General features: G+C 50.3%; 1 protein-coding gene across 1 annotated transcript in view; it reads left to right on the forward strand.

Moving 5' to 3' along the window:
* Positions 1–24,729, forward strand: part of FANCI (FA complementation group I) — a 171,030-nt gene that overhangs the window by 90,378 nt on the left and 55,923 nt on the right. The window contains exons 13-22 of the mRNA XM_075345932.1: positions 1,622–1,793; positions 1,878–1,965; positions 2,073–2,203; positions 11,758–11,828; positions 14,428–14,542; positions 14,619–14,741; positions 14,841–14,909; positions 15,506–15,607; positions 21,319–21,504; positions 22,320–22,441. Coding sequence (XP_075202047.1) covers positions 1,622–1,793; positions 1,878–1,965; positions 2,073–2,203; positions 11,758–11,828; positions 14,428–14,542; positions 14,619–14,741; positions 14,841–14,909; positions 15,506–15,607; positions 21,319–21,504; positions 22,320–22,441 — 1,179 coding nt within the window. The remainder of the gene's footprint in view (positions 1–1,621; positions 1,794–1,877; positions 1,966–2,072; positions 2,204–11,757; positions 11,829–14,427; positions 14,543–14,618; positions 14,742–14,840; positions 14,910–15,505; positions 15,608–21,318; positions 21,505–22,319; positions 22,442–24,729) is intronic.

Genomic DNA, 24,729 nt, shown 5'->3' on the forward strand with positions numbered 1-24,729 from the left:
ATCAGGTCGGCTATCACCGATGCCTACCAGTGTTCTCAGGTGCCTCCCCCGCCGGGGATTAGGGCGCACTCGACCAGAGCTGTCGGTGCCTCCTGGGCTTTCAGGCACCAGGCTACGGCTCAGCAGGTTTGTCAGGCTGCCACGTGGTCCAGTCTGCACATCTTTTCGAAGCACTACCAAGTGCATGCTCATGCTTCGGCAGATGCGAGCTTGGACAGACGCCTTCTTCAGGCGGCTGTCGCCCATTTGTGAAGTTAGGTTTTGCCTACTTCTCAGTTTTGTTTATTTCCCACCCATGGACTGCTTTGGAACGTCCCATGGTTTGGGTCTCCCATAAGGAACGATAAAGAAAAAGAGAATTTTGTTTACTTACCGTAAATTCTTTTTCTTATAGTTCCGACATGGGAGACCCAGCACCCTCCCTGTTGCCTGTTGGCAGTTTTTTTGTTCCGTGTGTTTCACCGGCTGTTGTTAGTAGTCAGAGTTACGGTTATTCCGAGTTTTACTCTATCTCTACTTATGGGTGGATGTCCTCCTTCAGCTTTTGCACTGAACTGGGTAGATTGTCATCCAGGGGGTGTATATAGCCCGGAGGGAGGAGCTACACGTTTGAGTGTAGTACTTTGTGTGTCCTCCGGAGGCAGAAGCTATACACCCATGGTTTGGGTCTCCCATGTCGGAACTATAAGAAAAAGAATTTACGGTAAGTAAACAAAATTCTCTTTTTTGCAATTTTTCCGCACTTGGAATTTTTTTGCCGTTTTCCAGTACACTATATGGTAAAACTTATGGTTTCATTTAAAAATACAACTTGTCCCGCAAAAAACAAGCCCTCATATGGCAAGATTGACGGAAAAATAAAAAAGTTACGCCTCTCGGAAGAAGGGGAGCAAAAAACAAAAACGCAAAAACGGAAAGTGCCCGGGGGCTGAAGGGGTTAAAAAGAAAAATAAAGAAAAAAAGGGGAATTGAGGCACGTTAAGCTTACCGAGTCTCAAGCACAGCTGTACACTGCTTCCGGGCCGCTCACACTACTTCTCGGGATGGTCATTAACCTCACGCATATGCACTGCTTCGCCTGCTCACTGGCAGTCCCAGTGTCTCTGATTGCAGTCAGACAGCTTCTCCATGCTGTGTGACAACATGTCTGATTGCTTTCAATCATGGATACTGTGCGTGTCTATAGTGATGTAAAAATTAAATAAATAAAAATTCGGATCCCCCCTATTATGATATCCAGCATAGATGAAGCATACGGCTACAGGCTGCAGCCCCCAGCCGTGCACATATCTTTGCTCTGTATCAAAATAAGTGGGACCCCATGCGTTGTTTTTCAAAAATTATTTAGCTAAATTTAAAAAAAAACGGCATGCGTCCCCTTTCAACTGGTATTCACAGGCTAGGGAGCCCCATAGTTATTGGTCCGCCCAGCCTAAAAATAATAGACTGCAGCCACCCAGGCTATACGCTGGAAGCTTTCCGAGAGCACACGACCAATAGTGCCATACTACTGCCGCCAATGCGAACATCACTCAAGTCTTGTTACTTTGTAATTTGCAGATGAGTTGTGTTTTTATTTCTTCATTACTTCCATAATGTAATACAAAGTTTTTTGCATCAGTGTATTTGGTTGGGATCACGTCACCCAAGGGCTTGTAGAGCTCGGCTTTCTCCTAATGGACTCATATGGACCTAAAATGGTTCCAAGTACAAAAATGTCGGAGGCGACAATAGGATCACCGAGTCAACAGGCCTGTCAGCTTGGATCCAAAATTTTACTAGAAACCTTCAAGGTGAAGTTTTTGTTGAATTTTCTGCCTAATCCTATATTCATCTAAGGGTGTAACATTTTAAAAGTTTTTTTTTCATGTTTTTAGGTTCATGAGCCAATAAGGAGTGTGATATTGGAGCAAGTGTTGAATCGTGTTGTAACGAAGGCAACTTCTCCCACAAGTCACTTTATAGGTGAATTGATCTGTTTTTAAGTTCATCATTTATGTACGAGGTTATTAGTAAGCACTGCATGGAGGTATGTGGTCAGCGCACTCATAATCTTACAAAATGTTTTGCAGATCTTCTCTCAGACATTGTATGTGCAACTCCTCTTCTGATGCAGAATTCGTCCTCTAAGCTGATCGCCACATTTGACCATCTCTTCTACTTGCCGTTCTCTACTGTTCAGGGTCTTCTTAAAGCTTTACAGGTAATTTTGAGACACCATGTTTAGGTGACAAATGTGCTGTAGCTAGGGACAGGGTTACTGTATTTGGCACTGATTACTTGCTCTATGGCTTCCTCTAAAGTAGGCTGGTCATCGCTGCTATCAAAGGGACTACAGCTGGCTGTCATATCTGAGAGTGGTACTGTTATGATCAGTCCTGGGTGACACTGTTGCTATCGTTCCTGGGTAGGGCACCCTGGCCTTCGTTCCTGGGTAGGGACCCTGGCCTTCATTCCTGGGCGGGCACACTGGCCTTCGTTCCTGGGTAGGGCACCCTGGCCTTCGTTCCTGGGTAGGGACCCTGGCCTTCATTCCTGGGCGGGCACACTGGCCTTCGTTCCTGGGTAGGGCACCCTGGCCTTCTTTCCTGGGTAGGGCACCCTGGCCTTCGTTCCTGGGTAGGGCACCCTGGCCTTCGTTCCTGGGTAAGGACCCTGGCCTTCGTTCCTGGGCGGGCACCCTGGCCTTCGTTCCTGGGTAGGGCACCCTTGCCTTCGTTCCTGGGTAGGGCACCCTTGCCTTCGTTCCTGGGTAGGGCACCCTTGCCTTCGTTCCTGGGTAGGGCACCCTGGCCTTCGTTCCTGGGTAGGGCACCCTTGCCTTCGTTCCTGGGTAGGGCACCCTTGCCTTCGTTCCTGGGTAGGGCACCCTGGCCTTCGTTCCTGGGTAGGGCACCCTGGCCTTCGTTCCTGGGTAGGGCACCCTGACCTTCTTTCCTGGGTAGGGCACCCTGACCTTCGTTCCTGGGTAGGGCACCCTGACCTTCGTTCCTGGGTAGGGCACCCTGGCCTTCGTTCCTGGGTAGGGCACCCTGGCCTTCGTTCCTGGGTAGGGCACCCTTGCCTTCGTTCCTGGGTAGGGCACCCTGGCCTTCGTTCCTGGGTAGGGCACCCTGGCCTTCGTTCTTGGGTAGGGCACCCTGGCCTTCGTTCCTGGGTAGGGCACCCTGGCCTTCGTTCCTGGGTAGGGCACTGTGCCATTGTTAGCATGTAATGAGGGTGTAACTATTGCTATCAGTGTTCTACTCCGCTTAACCCCTTAAGAGTCAGGTGATTTATTTATTTTTTTTCTTCATTTTTGTGCTTCTGTTTTTTTCCCTCTCATTCTTCAACTTTATTTTCTCGGCAATATAGCCATACGCAGGCTTGTTTTTTTGCATGCTGAGTTATATTTTTTGAATTACACCGTTATTTTGTAATGTACTGAAATTAAAACAAAAAACATTTTAAAATATTCCAAGTGGTGAAAAATGGTGGGCAAACCCCCCAAAAACTCAATTCCGCTATTCCTGCTTGAGTCTTGTTTTTACAGTGTCCATTTTGTTATAAAAATGACCTATCTGCTATGTTTAATTTTCCAGATCAGGATGATTGCAGGAATACGGAGTTTCTAAAGTTTTCTGTTATGTTTTAATGGTTAGAAAAAAACCTTAGACTTTGCAAAAAAAAAAAAAAAAAAAAAAGGATTTGGTTTGTGTCACCATTTCCTGAGAAATGTAACTTTCTCTATCGTGTCATTGGGGGACACAGGACCATGGGTTATGCTGCTGTCACTAGGAGGCTGACACTAAGTAAACATAAAAAAGTTAGCTCCTCCCTAGCAGTATACACCCCGAGCCGGAGGCGGGCTCAGATCAGTTTTTAGCTTAGTGTCGTAGGAGGCTGATGTGGGCCGTCTCGGCCCCCCTCAGCCATGTATGTTTTTGCGCTTTTTTCTTTTATTTCGGCGCCGCTCATCACTCTCATACCTGTCGTCTTTGTCTCTGCAGGTATCCGCTTCACTCATCCTCCGCAGCCCTGTGGGTACCACTCCCCAGGGTCGCAGGGGCTTGAGACTTCGGGCCCTCTCCCCCGTCCGTCCCCGTGGTACCACTCCCGGGGGTGCGCGTGTGGGCAGGTTGTTTTGTGGGCACCCCTGATTCGCCCTGCGGTATCACCCCAAAGGGCGTACAGGGGAGTACAGCAGGGATGGAACCTCCGCAGCGTGTGTAATGGATGGGGCCCTGTCACGCTGCCTTCTCCTGAAAGGGGGCTGCTACCCCCATCATGATGTCCACTACCCTGCCTCAGCACGCTCTCCCCCGGAGCCTTCCTGGACGAGCAGCGCTGTACACAGGCAGGGCCAGGGAGCCCTGCCTGCACCGCATCCATCGCTGGGCCGGCGCCGCCGATTGCAGGTAGGACCGACCTTTCCTGCACTTTCCCCCGGCCCTCTCCATAAATTTAGTCCCCGGTCTCGGCCTAGTCGCTCCTGCGTCCTAGCCACGCCCCCGCTGCAGCGCTATTGGCCGCCGGTCGTCTCCCTCTGTATCCTCCCACTGCTCTGCCTCCTGGCTGATGGTGGGGGCTGTGAATCCTCCGGTTTTTCGCGCCGGAATCCTGCTCCTCCCCAAGCCCCCTCCAGCGTCCCCTCGCCATTTTAGCCTGCCTCTGGTCCCCTGAGGCTGCAGCGCGCCGGCGTTCTGACTCTTCTGGCCAGCTCTCCTGGACTTCCCCTTCTGGACTGGTGGGCAGCACGCAGGACCTGGGTAAGCTCTGCTCCTAAGGAGTAGCCCTCACTAGGCAGCATTCTCTGAGTTTAGGGACGAGTTAACCCTCTCCTGTCTCCTTCCTAGCAGCCACCAGGGAGAGTACCTGTTTTCACCATGCCTAAGCCTAAGCCCACCCAATCCAAGCAGGCCCCCTTTACACTATTTTTTGCATGCTCCTCCTGCAAGTCCAAGTTTTCCCAGGGTCAGGACGCCCCACTATGCTCCGTCTGTTCTACAGACGCGCAGCCTCCGCAGGACTCCGCGGCCGACGCTTCTGATATCGCAGACGCCACAGCGCCATATGCTGCAGGGCCCTGCGTCCCGCCCCCCCCCCCGACTGGCTAGCGTCCCTGTCCCAGTCCGTAGATTCCCTCTCTGAGGCTTCTCGGACCATCGCGCAAGCTCTGCGCCTGCTGCCGTCGCTCGCCCAGATTTCCGCAGACCCGGCGCAATCGCCTCCGGAGCAGGTGAGCCCCGTTGCAGGGTCCTCCTCTGCTGCTCAAAAACGGACCCGCCAGGTCTCGTCCTCAGACTCTTCCCAGGTTTCACCTTCATCCCCAGGTCCAGACCGTCAGTCCTCCAGGGAGGTTTCTGACTGCTCCGATGATGATTCCGATGCGGCACCCCTGCAGGACTCAGAGCAGGCGGCTGATATTCGGCGCATGGTGAATAGCCTGATAGAAGCAGTGAACCAGACCTTGAAGGTACAGGTGGACCCCGTCTCCTCCCAGAGCACCCAGGTCTCGTTTAAGCGGGTGAAGCGGGCCCAGAACACATTCAGCGGACATCCAGAATTCGCTGAGTTACTGCGCAGCCACAGGCAACAGCCGGACAGGGTATTTACCAGCGGTAAGTCCATCGATTTGCATTATCCCTTTCCTGAGGGTCTTCGAAAGGATTGGGCAGGCTCCCCTGTGGTCGACCCCCCAATCTCCCGCCTGTCTTCTCACACAGTCCTTCCACTCACTAACGGTACGTCTCTCAAGGACCCTACGGACCGTACTATTGACAGGTTGGCCCGTTCCGCCTTTGAGGCAGCGGGCACATCCCTCTCTCCGGCCTTTGCCTTGGTTTGGGTTGCGAAGGCCCTGATGTCCTGGGCGGACACGCTACGCTGCGGTCTCCGCGCCATTCCTGCCAATCCAGACCTGGTTCCCATTGCCTCGCAGATTTCTCTCGCGGGTGAGTACTTGCTCAATGCAGCCCTGGCGTCTGCAAGTTGCGCGACCCAGGCCGCCAGCAACAATGTGGCCATCCGTCGAGCCCTTTGGCTCCGGTCCTGGAACGCGGATGCGGCCTCTAAGAAGTCACTAACTTCCCTGCCCTTTCTAGGGGAGCGTCTCTTCGGAGATAGGCTGGACCAGTTGATCTCCGATGCTACGGGAGGAAAGAGTACATCTCTCCCCCAATTGCGCCCCAAGCGCTTCCAGAATCGGCGCCCCACCGCTCGTTTCCGGCCCTTTCGCAGCTTCAACTCCAATCCCCAGCCGCGGAAAAGCCGCTCTCCTCCGAGAGACAGGAAGACCCCGTCATTCAAGACCAATCCCGCCTGGCGTTCACGCCCCCGCCAGTCCACGAGATCCTCTTCTGGTTACCGCCGACGTTCCTCCAAGTGACTCGCGGTCGGCGCGCAACAGCGCCAGACTTGTGGGAGGGCGTCTGTCTCGTTTTCAGCATGTGTGGATCCCCCTGACCGCCGATGCCTGGGTCAGAGAGATCATCACATCAGGCTACAAAATAGAATTCGAAGCAAAGCCACCGAGACGTTTTTTCCTATCTCGCCCTCCCGAGTCTCCCGCGCGGGCTCGCGCGTTCTTTCACTCCATAGACTCCCTCCTCTGAGCCGGAGTCGTGGTACCAGTCCCTCCCGCAGACCGTTTCAAGGGGTTCTATTCCAACCTTTTCGTGGTCCCCAAAAAGGACGGCTCTGTCCGTCCCGTCCTCGACCTAAAGCTTCTAAACAGGTCGGTGAGGCCTCGGCCGTTTCGCATGGAGTCACTCCGGTCCGTCATCGCGTCCATGGAGGTAGGCGAATTCCTGGCATCGCTGGATATTCAAGACGCCTATCTTCACGTCCCGATAGCCACCTCTCACCAACAGTTCCTCCGCTTTGCGATAGCGGAAGATCACTTCCAGTTCACGGCTCTTCCCTTCGGCCTCGCATCCGCACCCAGGGTCTTTACGAAGATCATGGCTGCTGCCATGTCCGTCCTGCATTCCAGGGGTGTCATGGTCATCCCGTACTTGGACGATAAGTTGATAAAGGGCTCTTCCTTCGAGGACTGTCGTCTTGGAGTTCAGGTCACGATCGACACCCTTTCACGGTTAGGGTGGCTGATAAATCGGAAGAAGTCCTCTCTGACCCCGGCCCGTCGGATCACCTTTTTAGGCATGGTATTCGATACCATCCAAGGGCGAGTTTTCCTCACACAGGAGAAGATGTCCTCCCTACAACGAGGCCTCCGCGCTCTCCGGCGTCAGCGCCAAGTTTCCATCAGGTTCGGCATGCGAGTTCTCGGTCGTATGGTGGCGGCGATGGAAGCGGTACCCTTTGCACAGTTCCATCTCCGGCCCCTCCAGCTGGCCTTGCTGAAGAAGTGGGACAGATCTCCCTTTTCTCTGGACCGCAGGTTTCATCTTTCGCCGGAGACCCGCCACTCCCTCCGTTGGTGGCTCAATCAACGCAACCTCGCATCAGGAAGGTCTTTCCTCCCGCTCCACTGGAAGATAGTGACCACCGACGCCAGTCTCCAGGGCTGGGGAGCAGTGTTTCGGCATCACACAGCGCAGGGCCGATGGTCACCGCGGGAGAGTTGTCTCCAGATCAACATTTTGGAGATAAGAGCCATCCGGCTAGCCTTGCAGCAGTTTCGGCACCTAGTACAGGGTTGCCCGGTCAGGATCCAGTCGGACAATGCGACGGCGGTGGCGTACATCAACCACCAAGGCGGCACAAGAAGTGTCGGGGCGATGCGAGAAGTCAAGAAGATTTTGCACTGGGCCGAGTGTCATCACTCCCTGATCTCAGCGGTACACATCCCAGGCGTGGACAATTGGGCGGCGGACTTCCTCAGCAGGGAAGGTCTCGCCTCCGGAGAATGGTCACTCAACCGGGAAGTCTTCAACCAGATCTGCGACAGATGGGGAGTTCCGGACGTGGACCTAATGGCCTCCCGGTTCAACCGTCAGGTTCCGCAATTTGTAGCGCGGTGCCGCGACCTCTTGGCTTTAGGAGTCGACGCCCTCACCCTGTCATGGAGCCAGTTCAGTCTCCCGTACATCTTCCCTCCGCTCCCTCTAATTCCGAGGGTCCTCAAGAAGATCAAGGCGGAAGGAATACCGGTCATCCTAGTGGCTCCGGACTGGCCCAGGCGAGCATGGTTCGCGGAACTAACTCAGCTCCTCGCAGACGTTCCGTGGCGCCTTCCAGACCGTCCAGATCTCCTGCAGCAGGGACCTCTTTTCCATCAGAACTCACAGGTCCTAAATTTGACGGCCTGGCCATTGAATCCTGGGTTCTAGCTCGTGCTGGTTTTTCCTCAAGAGTGATTCAGACAATGATTAGGGCCAGGAAGCCATCTTCATCAAAAATTTACTACCGCACGTGGAAGGTTTTCTTCAGGTGGTGTGAAGAGCATAATATTTCTTCTCCTCTCGCCTTCTCCCTTCCTTCCCTATTGGCATTCTTGCAGTCAGGCCTAGATGCGGGTCTCTCGCTCGCAACACTAAAGGGCCAGATATCGGCGTTATCAATCCTGTTTCAGAGGCCACTGGCCGCTCGTTCACAGGTTAAGACCTTCATCCAGGGAGTGGCCCACCTGGCACCGCCGTACCGTCGGCCTCTAGAGCCGTGGGACCTTAATCTAGTCCTAGGGTCACTTCAGGGCCCCCCATTCGAGCCCTTGCGAGAATCTTCCCTTTCTCACCTGTCTTGGAAGGTGGTGTTTCTCGTTGCCATCACTTCTATTCGCAGGACGTCAGAGCTGGCAGCCCTCTCTTGTCGTTCCCCCTTTTTGATTTTTCACCAGGACAAAGCGGTTCTCCGGCCAGATCCCACTTTTCTTCCAAAGGTGGTCTCCCCGTTCCATCTTAACGAAGAAATTGTTCTTCCGTCCTTCTGTCCTGGCCCCTCTCACAGCTTGGAGAGGTCCTTGCACACCCTGGACCTAGTGCGTGAACTTAGAATTTATGTCTCCAGAACCGCGCCGTTCCGTAAGTCAGATGGTCTGTTTGTCCTTCCTTCTGGTCCCAAGAGGGGTGAATCGGCATCCAAGGCCACAATTGCCAGATGGATCCGTTCCGCCATATCAGAGGCCTATCGGATTCGGGACAAGTCTCCGCCGCGGGGGGTAAGGGCGCACACTCTACCCGTGCAGTGGGAGCCTCTTGGGCGATTAGGCATCAGGCGTCGGCCGACCAGGTCTGCAAGGCCGCCACCTGGTCTAGCCTGCACACCTTTACTAGGTTCTACCAGGTTCACACCCAAGCATCGGCAGATGCTATTTTTGGGAGAAAGGTCTTGCAGGCAGCAGTTGCACACCTGTAATAGGGTGGCAGCATTCAATTATAGTGCAAGCCCGCCGAGGGAGGTTGTTGTTTTCTTCCTATCTGCGGGTTTTCGGTATTCCCACCCAGGGACTGCTTTTGGACGTCCCATGGTCCTGTGTCCCCCAATGAAACGATAGAGAAAGTAGGATTTTTGTGTACTCACCGTAAAATCTCTTTCTCTGAGTCTTCATTGGGGGACACAGCACCCACCCTGCTTGGTTTTTTGGTTGTTCAATTGCATTTGCCTGCTATTTTTCAGCGGTCTTATGTTCATAGACCTCTTGTTTGCACGGCTGCATTGTTTTAGTTACAACTTGTTTTTATGTATGGTGATTCTGGTACTCCTCCTACTGCTTGTGCACCAACTGATCTGAGCCCGCCTCCGGCTCGGGGTGTATACTGCTAGGGAGGAGCTAACTTTTTTATGTTTACTTAGTGTCAGCCTCCTAGTGACAGCAGCATAACCCATGGTCCTGTGTCCCCCAATGAAGACTCAGAGAAAGAGATTTTACGGTGAGTACACAAAAATCCTACTTTTTTTTATTCTTCTGTCAAAGGGGGTTGTACGAGGGCTTGTTTTTTTTTGTTAGATCTATAGTTTTTATTGATACTATTTTTGGCTTCATACAACATTTTGATCACTTTTTCTTGAATTTTTTTGGAGAAGTGCGAGAACTGAAAAAACAGCAATTACAGCCTTTTGCTTTGGTGATCACTTTATGGGATAAATATTGATATATTATTAGGTCTTGCAAGTATATGCCTAGCAATACCAAACTAATTGCTTTTTACTTCTTTACATGTAGGTGTTAATTTTTTTGAAAGTTAATTAACCCCTTCAGCCCCAGATCGGTTTCCGTGGGGATTTTTTTGCTCCCCTTCTTCAGAGAGCCGTAACTTTTTTATTTTTCTGTCAATCTTGCCATACGAGGGCTTGTTTTTTGCGGGACGAGTTGTACTTTTAAATGAAACCATAAGTTTTACCATATGGTGTACTGGAAAACAGCAAAAAAATTCCAAGTGTGGAAAAACTGCAAAAAAGTGTGATCGCACAATAGTTTTTGGGATATTTTATTCACTGTGTTCGCTATATGGTAAAACTGATGTGTCATTGTGATGCCTGAGGTCGGTGCGAGTTTGTAGACACCAAACATCTATAGATTTACTTGTATCTTAAGGGTTTAAAACAAAATTCACAAGTTTGTCCAATAAAAGTGGCGCACGTTTTGCGCCATCTTCCGAAACCCGTAGCATTCTCATTTTTCAGCATCTATGGCTCAGTGATGGCTTATTTTTTGCGTCTCGAGCTGACGTTTCTAATGGTACAATTTTTTGCGCAAATGCTACGTTTTGATCGCCTTTTTATTGCATTTTGCGCAAAACTTGCGGCGACAAAAAACCCCGAAATGTTGGCATTTGGAATTTTTTTTGCCACTACGCCGTTTACTGATCAGATTAATTGATTTTACAGTTTGATAGATCGGGTGTTTCTGAACGCGGCAATACCAAATATGTGTATATTTTTTTATTTTTTTTTAACCTTTAATTTTCAATGGGGCGAAAGGGGGGTGATTTGAACTTTTTAGTTTTTTGTTTTTTTTTAACTTTTTTATTTTTTTAATTTTTTTTATTTACTTTTTTTTTTTAATTTTACTAGTCCCCCTAGGGGGCTATAGCGATCAATAATCCGATCGCTCTGCCCTATATGTAGATCTCGGCTACAGAGCCGAGATATGCAGATATGCTGCTTTACTCTCTGTGCTGGTACTATGCCGGCACTGAGAGAAAGCGACTCATGTTAGCTACAGGCGTCATCATCACATGACCCTGTGCTACCATGGCAACCACCGGAAGTCATGTGATCACGCACATGACTTCCGGTGGCGGCGGCGGTTGTAAGTAAAAGTAATGGCTGCGCACATATACATCTCGTTGCCAGACTTTGTAAACGAGATGTAAGGGGTTAATAGTTGCGGCTGGAACGCGATTCCACTTGTAACATGCAGGCACACATGTCAGCTGTTGAAAACAGCTGATATGTGCGTGGATCGCAGTGACCTGCCAACGGCAGGGGGCGGGGATTAACCTCACACGATCCATGACGGATAGATCAGTCATTGGTTGTGAAGGGGTTAAACTTTTTTTTTCATTTTTTTTTTTTTAAAACATTTGCATATGTTGAATACTACTACAGCATTGCGGTGTGTTGTGAAGTTAGCGACATCCTATGAAGTCTAGCCCTAGGCGCATTGTACAGGAGTGGCGACCACCAAAATAAAGCAAGGCCTCTTCCCAAACTGAGGCACTTTGCTATGCCTAATGCGTGGCTCAGGTGGCGAACACAGTTAAGAGATTCTCCCTTTTGTAATCTGTGTCAGAAATTAACACCGAACTGGTATATCCTAATGTTTTCATTTGACAAGATGTTTTGCTGAGTTTTTCTCTCTTGTGTTTGCAGCCACTCTTAAAAATAAATGTATCTGTGAGGGACAATGTTATCCTTGTTCTTCGGAAGGCCATGTTTTCAAGGTATGGTTATGTTTTAATCCAATAATCTTAAACTTCTTTTATGTTTCTCCTTCACCGTTATTTCTTGATATATTTGCTTAGGCTATGGCTATATTCACACCAATGGAATATCTTCCAACTGATGTAAGGCCTTGTGCACACGCTGAGTTTTTTTGCCACTTTTTTTTGGTGCAGTTTGTCCAAATCTGCATGTCTTTCCTTCTAGCAAAATCTATGACAACTCAGAAATGTGCGCACTGCGCACGTTTCTTCTTTTTTTTTTTCCTTGCAGTTTTGGGTGCAGAAAAAAGAAACAGCAGGTCAATTCTTTGTGCATTCTTCTGTTTTTGTTTTTTTTTTGTTAGCCCTTTTAGCTATTGAATACCCTAATAAAATACATGGCACAAAATGCATGCATTTTTTGGCCACAAGATACATTTTCCTGCCGCAAGGTGCAGTTTTTAGGTGCAGAAATTTTCTACAGCATGCGCATGTACCCTTTATCTATGATGCTATTGTACCGCCCCGCGGGCTCGGCCGACTGCCGAGCCGCTCAGATCCGTGCTCGTCGGTGGGTGGCTTGAGCTCTCCACGGACCCGGGGGTCACGTCGCTCTGAAAGGGGGGTGTTGGCGCTACATGCAGGGGCTTCGGTGGGGAGTTCCACGGCCGGGGGCCGCGGTGGTTTGTAGGGGATTTAAGTTCGTGACGCCACCCACGGGTTGTGGTGAATGGATGAACACCACTGCTGCCGTTGACTAGACCTCCCGGGGACGGTGTTGCGCAGCTTGGTGTTCACCCCCTCCGTGGGTAGGGGAGTGATGGTCCCGGGGGCCCGAGGGAGGCGCTAAGGCGGGAAAATGGATGGTGCTGGCGTGTCGGTGCGATGCGGCGCGGTGTGCGGCCCGAAGGCACTGTTGTACTCACTATGATACAACACACTGGAGTCTCTGGTAAACCAAACGGGATGATGAACGGTGCCCGCAGCTGGCTGCAGCTTCCCCTTAACAGGTTGGTGGTTTCCGCCTTTCTCCTGTACCTCTTTAGTGTAGACGTTATGACTCTCCTATGCCTAAGCAACGGTAGTCCGCTCCCTGGCTTGCTGTGTGTCGGGAGAGCCCTGTTTGCCCGCAGACGCTGGCCCCTTGGGTCTCTATGCCTTGGCGGTGGCTTTACCCTAATGGTTGGGCTGTTGTCTTCAGTCAGGTCTTGTGTGGGAAAGGTCCTCAATCACTTGATTCGACTTGGCCTAGTTGTTTCTGGGCCTCGTACTGGGTCTGAGTACCCCTCCTGGTGCTCCGGTTTCCAGTCGGTTCCCTAGTTCAGTACCGGCGGGCCACCGCCCGACCCCGGTCCCTACGGTTCCACTGGCTGTAATCCCAGCTCCTGCAGGCGGCTACCACCGTCTGCCTCCTTGCCAGAGGTGACTGGGCTCCAATGTAGACACCTGGTAGACTACGGCAGGCCTGGTCACAGGTCTGCCCTTGGACTTGACTACTCCCGTCCACTGTCAAGGCTAATCTACCCAGAACTTCTGTTTTTCCTGGCTCCACCCCCCCACTGGTGTGGACATCAAACCTGGAGGGAGGTGACAAGAGTTTTGAAGTTTGGCTGCTGTCACCTTTTTAGGGAGGGGGGTGTGTGTGCATGGGACTACCTGGGACGACCTGACTAGTCCAGGGCGTCACACTATACAATTGTATACCTTCGCCACCTAGCCCCTCTCCGCCATCAAAATAAAAAGCAGCTTTGTGTACCTTTTTGCAGGATTCCATTGTACTGAAAACCATCGTCTACACTTCGTAATACAGTAGACAGCTTTGAGATAACCTTGAGGAAAGAAGGTTAAGGCGTTAAAAAAAACAACTCTTTACAATACTTTCCAAAAACAACTCTCAAAACAGAAAAAAAAAAATGTAAAAAGCAAAATAAAAAGATTCTAAATTAAATACACATAACGGCAGAGACATGGTATGTGTGATACAGCAAAAAACTGATGTAAAAATATTACCAGAAATTGGAGCAGTTTGATAAATTAATTTGTATTATCTGTCAGGGTTGCCATCTTGAGTTTTTATTATTTTCTGGACAGCTGATGAAAAAATGGACAGAGAACATAATTATTTACTGACACATTGAAAAACCATAACTTATAATAAGTATTCTAAGTGATACATCTACAGCCCATAATCTGATATGAAGACGTGGTGCATTATCTGTTAACTGTAAAATGGTGACAATCACAATCTGTATACGTATAATATTGATTCCCTTATATAGCACCATTAATTCTACAACTCATTACATACGTCAGCAACTCTGTCCCCATTGGAGCTCACAATCTAAATTCCCTGTCTGTATGTCTTTAGAGTGTGAGAGGAAACCAGAGAACCTGGAAGAAAGCCACCCAAACACGGAGAGAACATACAAACTCCTTGTAGATGTTGTCCTTGGTGGGATTTGAACCCAGGACGCCAGCGCTATAAGCCTGCAGTGCTAACCACTGAGCCACCGTGCTGTCCCTCATAATTTTTTGAGGGGACAGTCGAAAAAAGTGCCCTATGTTTGCAGACTATCAAACCTGTTGTCTGTAAGGTTTTACTAATTAACGTTGTAATTAGCCAATTAGATGCCCGGAAGTCTGCTGTCGCTGGTTTCCTGCTTTTGCTTAAGAATTTTAAAGTCCTGGGGAGCTTGTCCTCTTCCCAATGTAGCCAAGCCATTGGCGCTAGCCAGGTAAGTTTATGTCTCCCTTCATTGTTCCTTTGTAGGTAGGTTTGCACCATCTTACAATCTGTTCTATACCCGTTAGGTGCTGGTGGACGTCCACACTCGCTATAATTCTGCTGCAAATGAAGCTTTCTGTTTGGAAATACTGGGAGGGCTGCGGAGATGCTTGAGTCAGCAGGAAGACATTAGACGGATTCTTTATGAGGTGACTGATATTTCTACTATCTGATACTCTGTAGACAGTTGATATTTTTTTTCTCTTTATGAGATTATATATCTTGATTGCATTTTCTCTTTCTTTTAGGGTTTTTATGATGTTATTCGACGGAACTCCCAGTTAGCCAGACCCATCCTGCATACGCTAGTGGCTCAGGTAGGATACGGCTCAAGCTTTTATTTAATTGATAAACACGGAGGAAGAAAGTGCTACCATTCTTCTGTGTTATCAGGATGATCATTGTCAGGACCCTCAGGCTGTGTTTCACACAGTGCATCTTAGGATGCAGCGTGTTTTGGCCCCCAAAAAATGCACCCGTGACAAAAACGTGTTCGTTTTTGCCGTGTTTTTACCTCATTTTGCTCAATGTGTTTTTTTAAGTCAAATCTATTGATTGGAAGGGCTCAAAAACGCTGGAAAAACACAAAAAAGAATTGACACGCTGCATCAAAAACACAGCCAAGATGCAGCCAACACAAGATGCCCATTGTGGACAGCAAAATAGAAATCTCATAGACTTTACTAAGGGAAGGAAATGCAGGCATCTAGGTGCATCTTTGTGACCTCAAAAACGCAATAAAAGATGCACTATGTGAACAAGCTTTAGTTTCAGGTACTTTATGTAGGGAGATATGAATATGATAAAGAAGTATCCTTAACTTTGTATGCTGAAGAATAGTCTGTGCTCTGCAGACTAGAGAGGGTGCACAATTCATGGACTTACATGCATGGTCTCACTATGTTTCCAATAGTTGAAGAAGTATTATGAGCCAGAACCAGACTTGTTGCCACCATTAAAGCTGGAGAAATGCATCACTGCCCAAAAGGAGCAAATGATACTGCAAGAACCTCTGGTAAGTTGGTAAGGTACCATTCTTGTGAAGCCAGTGAGTGAAAATATATATTTTTATATTGTTAAAATGATTTAATATATATTTTCTTTGTCGCTCCATTGGGAGACCCAGACAATTGGGTGTATAGCTTCTGCCTCCGGAGGCCACACAAAGTATTTCACTTTAAAAAGTGTAACCCCTCCCCTCTGCCTATACACCCTCCCGTGCATCACGGGCTCCTCAGTTTTATGCTTTGTGTGGAAGGAGGCACACATCCACTCATGCATCCCCATTTTAGTCAGCAGCAGCTGCTGATTTTATCGGTTGGAAGAAAAGAGGGCCCACACAGGGCCCCCGGCATGCTCCCTTCTCACCCCACTAAGTCGGCGGTGCTGTTAAGGTTGAGGTACCCATTGCGGGTACAGAGGCTGGAGCCACATGCCGTTTTCCTTCACCATCCCTTAGAGGCTCTGGGAGAAGTGGGATCCTAACCGGTCATCCATTCACTGGGACCGGGCTCCCTCCGCAGCCCCTGTGGGAATCTGCCGGACAGGAGTCGATGTATTCTCAGGGACAGGGCCCTGCATCTAAAGGTACTCTGTGTCCCCATGGGGACGGTGCATGGAGCGCTTGTTTCACAGACGCTGCAGCAGCTGCTGGTTTGTGAAGACCGGGACTTCCGCGCCGACCGCGCCTGTTTGTCGGCCGCGGTATTAAATTTAGTCCCCGGCTTCATTGCGGCCTAGTACCATAACTCCCGCCCCCGGGCCTGCCAGTCAGGGGTAAGGGCGGGAAGGTCGACCTGACGTCGGCAGTGAGGGCTGGAGCATACTTTAGGTTTCCTCCCCCCCCCCTCACTGATCACTGTGAGGCCCCAGATTCCCGCACTTTACTAGTCGCTGCCCACGGCTCCCTCCTCCCCTGAGAGCTCCGGCAGCCATTTTTACACACAATACTGCCGGTGGAGGATTTCAGGAACGAGCTCTGGGAGACCTAAGGCAGGGAATCTGGTGGAACACCGGTCACCCGGTGCTGGTCCCCCTAGGGTGCCGGAGTATATATATATATTTGTATATATATATTTTCTCTGTTCGGCCGGGTTGTTTGCTTTTGGCTATATACCCTCAGTGATCACTCTCCTAGGAGACAACAGCATGTCGTCCACAAGGAGCAAGGGCGCTAAGGCAAAGGGTTTTTTTGCAACCTGTACCTCTTGTGGGGCTATGTTACCTGCGGGTTCCACCTACCCTCACTGTGAGCAATGCTCGACCCCTGTTGCACTCGCTCAGCCGGAGCCTCGGTCACTAGTGGGCCCCTCGGCTCAAGCAGACCCTCCTGCTTCCCCTGTCCAGGCGGCAGGGACAGAGTTTGCAGTTTTTGCTGAGAAACTCTCTGAGTCGCTTTCACAATCCATGGCTCAGTCTATGGACAAATGGTCTGCCAAGCTACTAGAAGCCTTGCAGTCCAGACCGGTCCTTACACAGGCCCCGGGCACTGTTGGGTCATCACCTCCAGGCCCCTCTCGGTCTGCGCCGCAGAGTGCTCCCGGGGTGGCCCCTAGGTCTCACGTGGAGGACTCCTGCACGGACCACAGTCCCAGACCGGCTAAGCGGGCTCGCTGGGAATCTTCCCCGACTTCCTCACGCTGCTCGGGGTCTCAGCTTGAGGACTCTCTGGAGGATGAGGCGGACGTCGCAGCTCAGGGCTCTGACCCTGACGTTGCTCTCAATCTTGATACACCTGAAGGGGACGCCATAGTAAATGACCTTATCTCGTCCATCAACCAGGTGTTAGATATATCTCCCCCGCCGCCACCTGTAGAGGAGTCGGCTTCTCAGCAGGAGAAACACCAGTTTCGGTTCCCTAAACGTACATGGAGTGCGTTTTTCGATCACTCTAACTTCAGAGATGCTGTCCAGAAGCCCAGAGCGGTTCCGGACAAGCGCTTTACTAAGCGCCTTACTGACACACGTTACCCCTTCCCCTCTGACGTTGTTAAGGGTTGGGCTCAATGTCCCAAGGTGGATCCCCCAGTCTCTAGATTGGCGGCTAGATCTGTGGTATCGGTTGCAGATGGCTCATCGCTAAAGGATGCCACTGACAGGCAGATAGAGCTCCTGGTGAAATCCATCTATGAAGCCACGGGCGCGTCTTTTGCCCCGGCTTTTGCAGCCGTGTGGGCACTCCAAGCTATCTCAGCTTGTCTGGCTGAGATTAATACGGTCACACGTAATTCTGCTCCGCAGGTTGCGTCTTTGACTTCTCAGGCGTCAGCTTTTTCTTCCTACGCCATGAACGCAGTTCTAGACTCTGCTAGCCGTACAGCGGTGGCATCCGCTAACTCTGTGGCAGTCCGCAGGGCCATGTGGCTGCGCGAATGGAAGGCAGACTCGGCTTCCAAGAGGTTCTTAACCGGTTTGCCGTTTTCTGGCGACCGCTTGTTTGGCGAACGATTGGATGAGATTATTAAGGAATCCAAGGGAAAGGACTCCTCCTTACCCCAGTCCAAACCGAAGAGACCTCAGCAACGGAAAATACAATCGAGGTTTCGGTCCTTTCGTCCCTCCGCCAAGCCCCAATCCTCTTCGTCCAGCAGGCCGGAGAAAGGCCAGAGGAACTCCTATGCGTGGCGGTCCAAGTCACGCCCCCAAAAGGCCGCAGGAGGCACTGCTTCCAAGGCGGCCTCCTCATGACTCTCGGCATCCCCGAACCGCATCCTCGGTCGGTGGCAGGCTCTCCCGCTTTTGCGACGCCTGGTGGCCACATGTTCAAGACCGATGGGTGAGAGTCATTCTGTCTCACGGTTACAGGATAGAGTTCAGCTCTCGTCCCCCGACTCGTTTCTTCAGAACCTCTCCGCCCCCCGAGCGAGCCGATGCACTTTTTCAGGCGGTGAACGCTCTGAAGACAGAAGGAGTTGTGATCCCTGTTCCCCCCCAGGAACATGGTCGCGGCTTTTACTCCAACTTGTTTGTGGTGCCAAAGAAGGACGGCTCGTTCCGTCCCGTTCTGGACCTCAAACTGCTCAACAGACACCAGACGGTTTCGGATGGAATCTCTCCGCTCGGTCATCGCTTCGATGTCACAAGGAGACTTCCTAGCATCGATCGACATCAAGGATGCTTATCTCCATGTGCCGATCGCACCCGAACATCAACGCTTTTTGCGTTTCGCCATCGGGGACGAACACCTTCAGTTCGTGGCATTGCCTTTCGGCCTGGCGACAGCCCCACGGGTGTTCACTAAGGTCATGGCATCTGCTGTGGCGGTCCTACACTCTCAGGGCCACTCGGTGATTCCCTACTTAGACGATCTTCTGGTCAGGGCACTCTCTCAGATGGCGTGTCAAAACAGCCTTCCCGTCGCTCTGGCGACTCTCCAGCAGTTCGGGTGGATCATCAACTTCCCAAAATCCAAGTTGACACCGACCCAATCACTGACGTACCTTGGGATGGAGTTTCATACTCAGTCAGCAGTAGTCATGCTACCGCTGGACAAACAGCTTTCGCTGCAGGCAGGGGTGCAATCTCTTCTTCGGGGTCAGTCACTCCCCTTGAGGCGCCTCATGCACTTCCTGGGGAAGATGGTGGCAGCGATGGAGGCAGTGCCCTTCGCGCAATTCCATCTGCGGCCACTCCAGTGGGACATTCTCCGCAAATGGGACAGGAGGTCGACTTCCCTCGACAGGAACGTCTCTCTTTCCCTTGCAACCAATACGTCACTTCAGTGGTGGCTCCTCCCCAACTCTCTGTCGCAGGAAAAATCCTTCCTACCCCCCACCTGGGCTGTGGTCTCCACTCACGGTGGGTCAACCGTGGGCGCTCCCAGACCGCCCAGACTTGCTGTCACAAGGGCCGTTTTTTCCATCTGAATTCTGCGGCCCTCAACCTGACTGTGTGGCCATTGAGTCCTGGCTCCTAGCGTCCTCAGGTTTATCTCAAGATGTCATTGCCACTATGAGACAGGCCAGGAAACCAACGTCCGCCAAGATCTATCACAGGTCTTGGAGGATCTTCTTATCCTGGTGCTCTGCTAATGGTTTTACTCCCTGGCCCTTTGCCTTACCCACTTTTCCTTCATTCCTTCAATCCGGAATGGACAAGGGTTTGTCTCTCGGCTCTCTCAAGGGACAAGTATCGGCGCTATCCGTATTTTTTCAAAGCGTCTAGCCAGGCTTCCGCAGGTCCGCACGTTCCTGCAGGGAGTTTGCCACATTGTCCCACCTTACAAGCGTCCGCTGGAACCCTGGGACCTTAACAGGGTGCTAACGGCTCTTCAGAAACCACCTTTCGAGCCGCTGCGGGATGTCTCTTTATCACGTTTTTCGCAGAAGGTGGCATTTCTAGTGGCAGTTACATCGCTACGTAGAGTGTCGGAGCTGGCAGCGCTGTCATGCAAAGCCCCCTTCCTGGTTTTTCACCAGGATAAGGTGGTTCTGCGTCCTGTTCCGGAATTTCTCCCTAAGGTGGTATCTCCTTTTCATCTCAATCAGGATATCTCCTTACCTTCATTTTGCCCTAATCCAATTCACCAATGTGAAAAGGATTTGCACTCATTGGATCTGATGAGAGCACTCCGGCTCTACGTGTCTCGCACGGCGCCCCTGCGCCGTTCAGATGCCCTCTTTGTCCTTGTCGCTGGCCAGCGTAAGGGTTCGCAGGCTTCCAAGTCAACCTTGGCTCGGTGGATCAAGGAACCGATTCTTGAAGCCTACCGTTCTTCTGGGCTTCCGTTTCCTTTGGGGCTGAAAGCCCATTCTACCAGATACGTGGGTGCGTCCCGGGCAGTGCGGCACCGGGCTACGGCTCAGCAGGTGTGTCAGGCAGCTACCTGGTCTAGTCTGCACACTTTCACGAAACACTATCAGGTGCATACCTATGCTTCGGCAGACGCCAGTCTAGGTAGGCGAGTCCTTCAGGCGGCGGTTGCCCACCTGTAAGAGGGGGTCGTTTTCGGCTCTTTTTATCGAGGTATTCTTTTACCCACCCAGGGACTGCTTTTGGACGTCCCAATTGTCTGGGTCTCCCAATGGAGCGACAAAGAAGAAGGGAATTTTGTTTACTTACCGTAAATTCCTTTTCTTCTAGCTCCTATTGGGAGACCCAGCACCCGCCCCTGTTCCCTTCGGGCTGTTTGTTCTTTTGTGTACACATGTTGTTCATGTTGAATTGTTCTTTTGGTCATGGTTTTCAGTTCTCCGAACATCCTTCGGATTGAATTTACCTTAGACCAATTTATAAGTTTCCTCCTTCCTGCTTTTGCACCAAAACTGAGGAGCCCGTGATGCACGGGAGGGTGTATAGGCAGAGGGGAGGGGTTACACTTTTTAAAGTGTAATACTTTGTGTGGCCTCCGGAGGCAGAAGCTGTACACCCAATTGTCTGGATCTCCCAATAGGAGCTAGAAGAAAAGGAATTTACGGTAAGTAAACAAAATTCCCTTCTTTTTTAGATTTTGTTTTTATAGTGCAGGTTTTGTTTTCTTTTTACTAATAGTCCAGGCAGAAGTTCACAGGATTCCGTCTCTGCCTAATACTTTATATTAATCAATTACATATTTACTAGACATTAAAGATCTGTTCAGTTATTTCCTTATCAGACTAATAGCTGGTAAAACTCAGTTAGGTAGTCTGGGTAAGTGTCCTTTCTCCCCAACATTTCAAGCAGTTAAGTTTTACCTGTGTATGAAACGGCTTAGTGAAAGTGCATTTTTCTCTTGCTCTTTCGGATTAGGCGCACTTGCTGAGCAGTATTCACAGCTGTATAAGTTGGTATAAACAACAGAGCAGGTTACTGCAGGAAAGAGGGATGGAGGATAATGACGATGAGGACTACATGGCATGTCAACAAGAAATTGATGAGATTCTGGAATCCATAACCAGGAGAATGACTAAATGTGATTTGGAAGAGTTTGAACTGGTAAGGTTTCTTACTAAATCAGGAAGAATATTAATGGATGTAACTACAGTAATACATTGACTTACGAGTTTAATTTGTTCTTTTACCAAGCTCTTAACTCAATGTGCTCTTATCTCAAATTAAATTTCCCCATTAATATGAATTGAAATACTATTAATCTGTTCCAGGCCCTGCTTATGGCCGCCATCCTGGTATTGTATATATAATCCCCAACCTGGTACATGGCCCCCATCTTTGTATATATGACCTTCCAACCTGGTACATGGCTCCCCCATATTGATATTAGCCCACCATCCTGGTACATATCGCATCCCATCCTGGTACATATGATCCCCCATCCTGGTACATGGCCCCCCCATTCCCTCCCTCTGATCTCCCGCAGCACAGTGTCCTCATGTTATACAGTTAGCTGATCAGCGTGTGAGAGTGCGTCAGTGAGTGAGCTGCATGAGATGAGGACTCCACGCTGTGGGGGATCGGAGGTAGGATGAGTATAAGCTGCTCGTACCTCACATTTCTGCTCACATCATGAAGCAAAAAAGATACAGAGCAGCAGCTCGTATCTTGAAAAATTCGTTAGTTGGTGCACTCTTAAGTCAAGGTATTACTGTAGTTGGGTAGATTTTTATAATTGGGTGGAGTTTTATAATTTCTGGGATAATTTTCACTATCTCTGCTTGTATCTCCTCACTGTCACCTCACTCTCCATAATCCTGAAATCTTTTCCTTTGTGACTCACCACTGTGTCCTGCCTTTGTCAGCGCCCCATTTTGGTTAAGAATGAAATTAACCCTGCACTCTTCCATATAAACTAGGACAAGTCAGCGGACTTCTCTATGTCATCTGGAGTTGGGATGAAAAATTATAACTATGCACTTCTCGTTATGGGGGTGTGTGAGGTGCTAGTAGAGTACAACTTTACCACAGCGGATTATCGGTAAGGCGATATCATTACCCCTTCACCCCCAGCCTGTTGTCGCCTTCCTAACCAGGACAAATTTTATAATTCTGACCAGTGTCACTTTATGCGGTAATAACTCTGGAACGCATGAATATTTCCTAGTGATCCTGTGACTGGGTTTTTTTTTATGATACATTGTTATTCATGCTAGTGGAAAATTTGGTCAATAAGATGATTTACATTTATGAAAATATGACAATTTTTTAAAATTTTGCAATTTTAAAACTTTTACATTTTATGCCCTTAAACAGAGATTTCTATCACACAAAATAGTTAATAAATAACATTTGTCACATGTCTACTTCACATCAGCACCATTTTTAAGAACTATTTTTCTCTGACGCCTCATTGGGGGACACAGGACCATGGGTGTTATGCTGCCTATCCATAGGAGGACACTAAGTAGATGCAAAAGCATAGCTCCTCCTCTGCAGTATACACCCTCTGGCCGGGCCAGGCAACCTCAGTTTTAGCTTAGTGTCTGTAGGAGGCACATCTTTCAAGGATTTGTTATTTTTTGAGGGCGACAGTTTCCTTTTGGGACAGATCACCCAATACCATCAACGGGCGGGAACGCGGAGTGCTGCCTCCACGTACCCCCTCCTGCGACGCTGGATCCTGGGCTGCATCTCACTGGACGATGGGTCCCACAGACACCGATTTTCCAGAGCCCAGGGCAGAAGCACAATTCCTCAGCCCCTCTTTGCAGGCTCTGAGTTGAACATTGCACTGTGTGACCGGACAGCAGGCTGACTCTGCTATTCCCACTGCCCGGGCTGAGGCAGTGTTTAAGGTGAGATTACCCCTGACTGGTTTCCCAGACAAAGGGAGAAAAGACGGTGAAGTCCCTTGCTGATTGCAAGGAGGAGAGCCCCAGGGATCCTGAACACACAGTGTTAATTTTTTCTCTAGCTTGCTGGCTGGAGGAGGGGGGAAGTCCCTCGCTGTTTGCAGAGAATTCCTGCACAGATAATTTACTGGTGGCGGGGGGGAGGGCCCAGAGCTCAGGAACTCACACTGTTTATTTGCTCTGTTTATTTGCTCTAGCTGCGGCTCTGATTGCAGAAAGCCGGCAGAGATTATCCACCGGTGACAAGCTGTGTGCTGACTGGAGGGAGATGTCACAGAAGCTCCCTTCACGCCATTTTTTGCTACCGACAGCAGGGGGGCACACTGACTTATTCTTGGCGCTCTTTTAGCGCTAAGCCCCGCCCCCCGCGGGCGAGATAAGCCCCCCCATAACCCCTCAGGAAAGCGTGCGAAGATCTCCACAGAGCTTACTCCTTCCTGAGGACGCAGGGCCATCGGCTGATTCTGGTGAGGTACTTGCTTCACTTGTAGCTCTGCTAACCTATCAGAAACATGCAGAATTCTAAGGGCACTAAGAGCTCTAAGGCTCACATAGTCTACTATTCAGCCTGCACTGCCACGTAAACACACCTCTTCTCGCTGTGGTTCCTGTGCCCCTATAGCCCCCCAAGACCCCACCTGCCACCACCGCCGCAACCGTCAGCCCAGAGCCTAGGGCTCCCAGCCCACCGGAATGGGCACAGTTTCTGTCCTAATCCATGGAAAAACTGTCACAGAACCTGGTTCTGGCTATGCAGTGTCGTCCTCCACACCCTTCTGGGCCCTTGGACGGAACGCAGCCTGAGGATACCCTTATGGAAGATCCTTCTGAGGTAATCCGGGCACATGCTTCACCGGTTGCGGGGATCAGGAAAAGAGCACACGGCCGGGTGTCTCCAGCACTCTCTCATGACCCCCAGGGCTCTCCCTCGGAAGCACACAGGGCAGGCTGTCCCACACGCTCCACGGCGTCTGAAGAGCTGGAGGAGGGAGAATGCTGTTTGTACCAAAAGGATTCCTTGGTTTCAGCCTCCCCAGATGAGCAAACTGCAATAGCAGTTTATCAGCAATCAACCAAACTCTGCATGTGGAAGATCCCTCATCCACTACCACTGACTATGCGGTCTCCCATGTGGTTGCAGGGATCAGGAAAAGGGCACACGACCGGGTGTCTCCAGCGGGCTCTCCCTCGGGAGCACACATGGCACGCTCTCCCACACGCTCCTCGGCTTCTGAAGAGCTGGAGGAGGGAGAATGCTGTTTGTACCAGGAGTAGTCCTTAGTTTCATCACCCCCAGATGATCAAACTGCAATAGACTCCCTTATAGCAGCAATCAACCAAACTCTGCATGTGGAGGATCCCCCATCCACTACCATTGACCATGCGGTCTCCTTTAAGAGGGCAAAAAAACTCC

The sequence above is a fragment of the Anomaloglossus baeobatrachus genome, chromosome 4 (genome assembly GCF_048569485.1).
Source record: "Anomaloglossus baeobatrachus isolate aAnoBae1 chromosome 4, aAnoBae1.hap1, whole genome shotgun sequence".
Lineage (NCBI taxonomy): Eukaryota > Metazoa > Chordata > Amphibia > Anura > Aromobatidae > Anomaloglossus > Anomaloglossus baeobatrachus.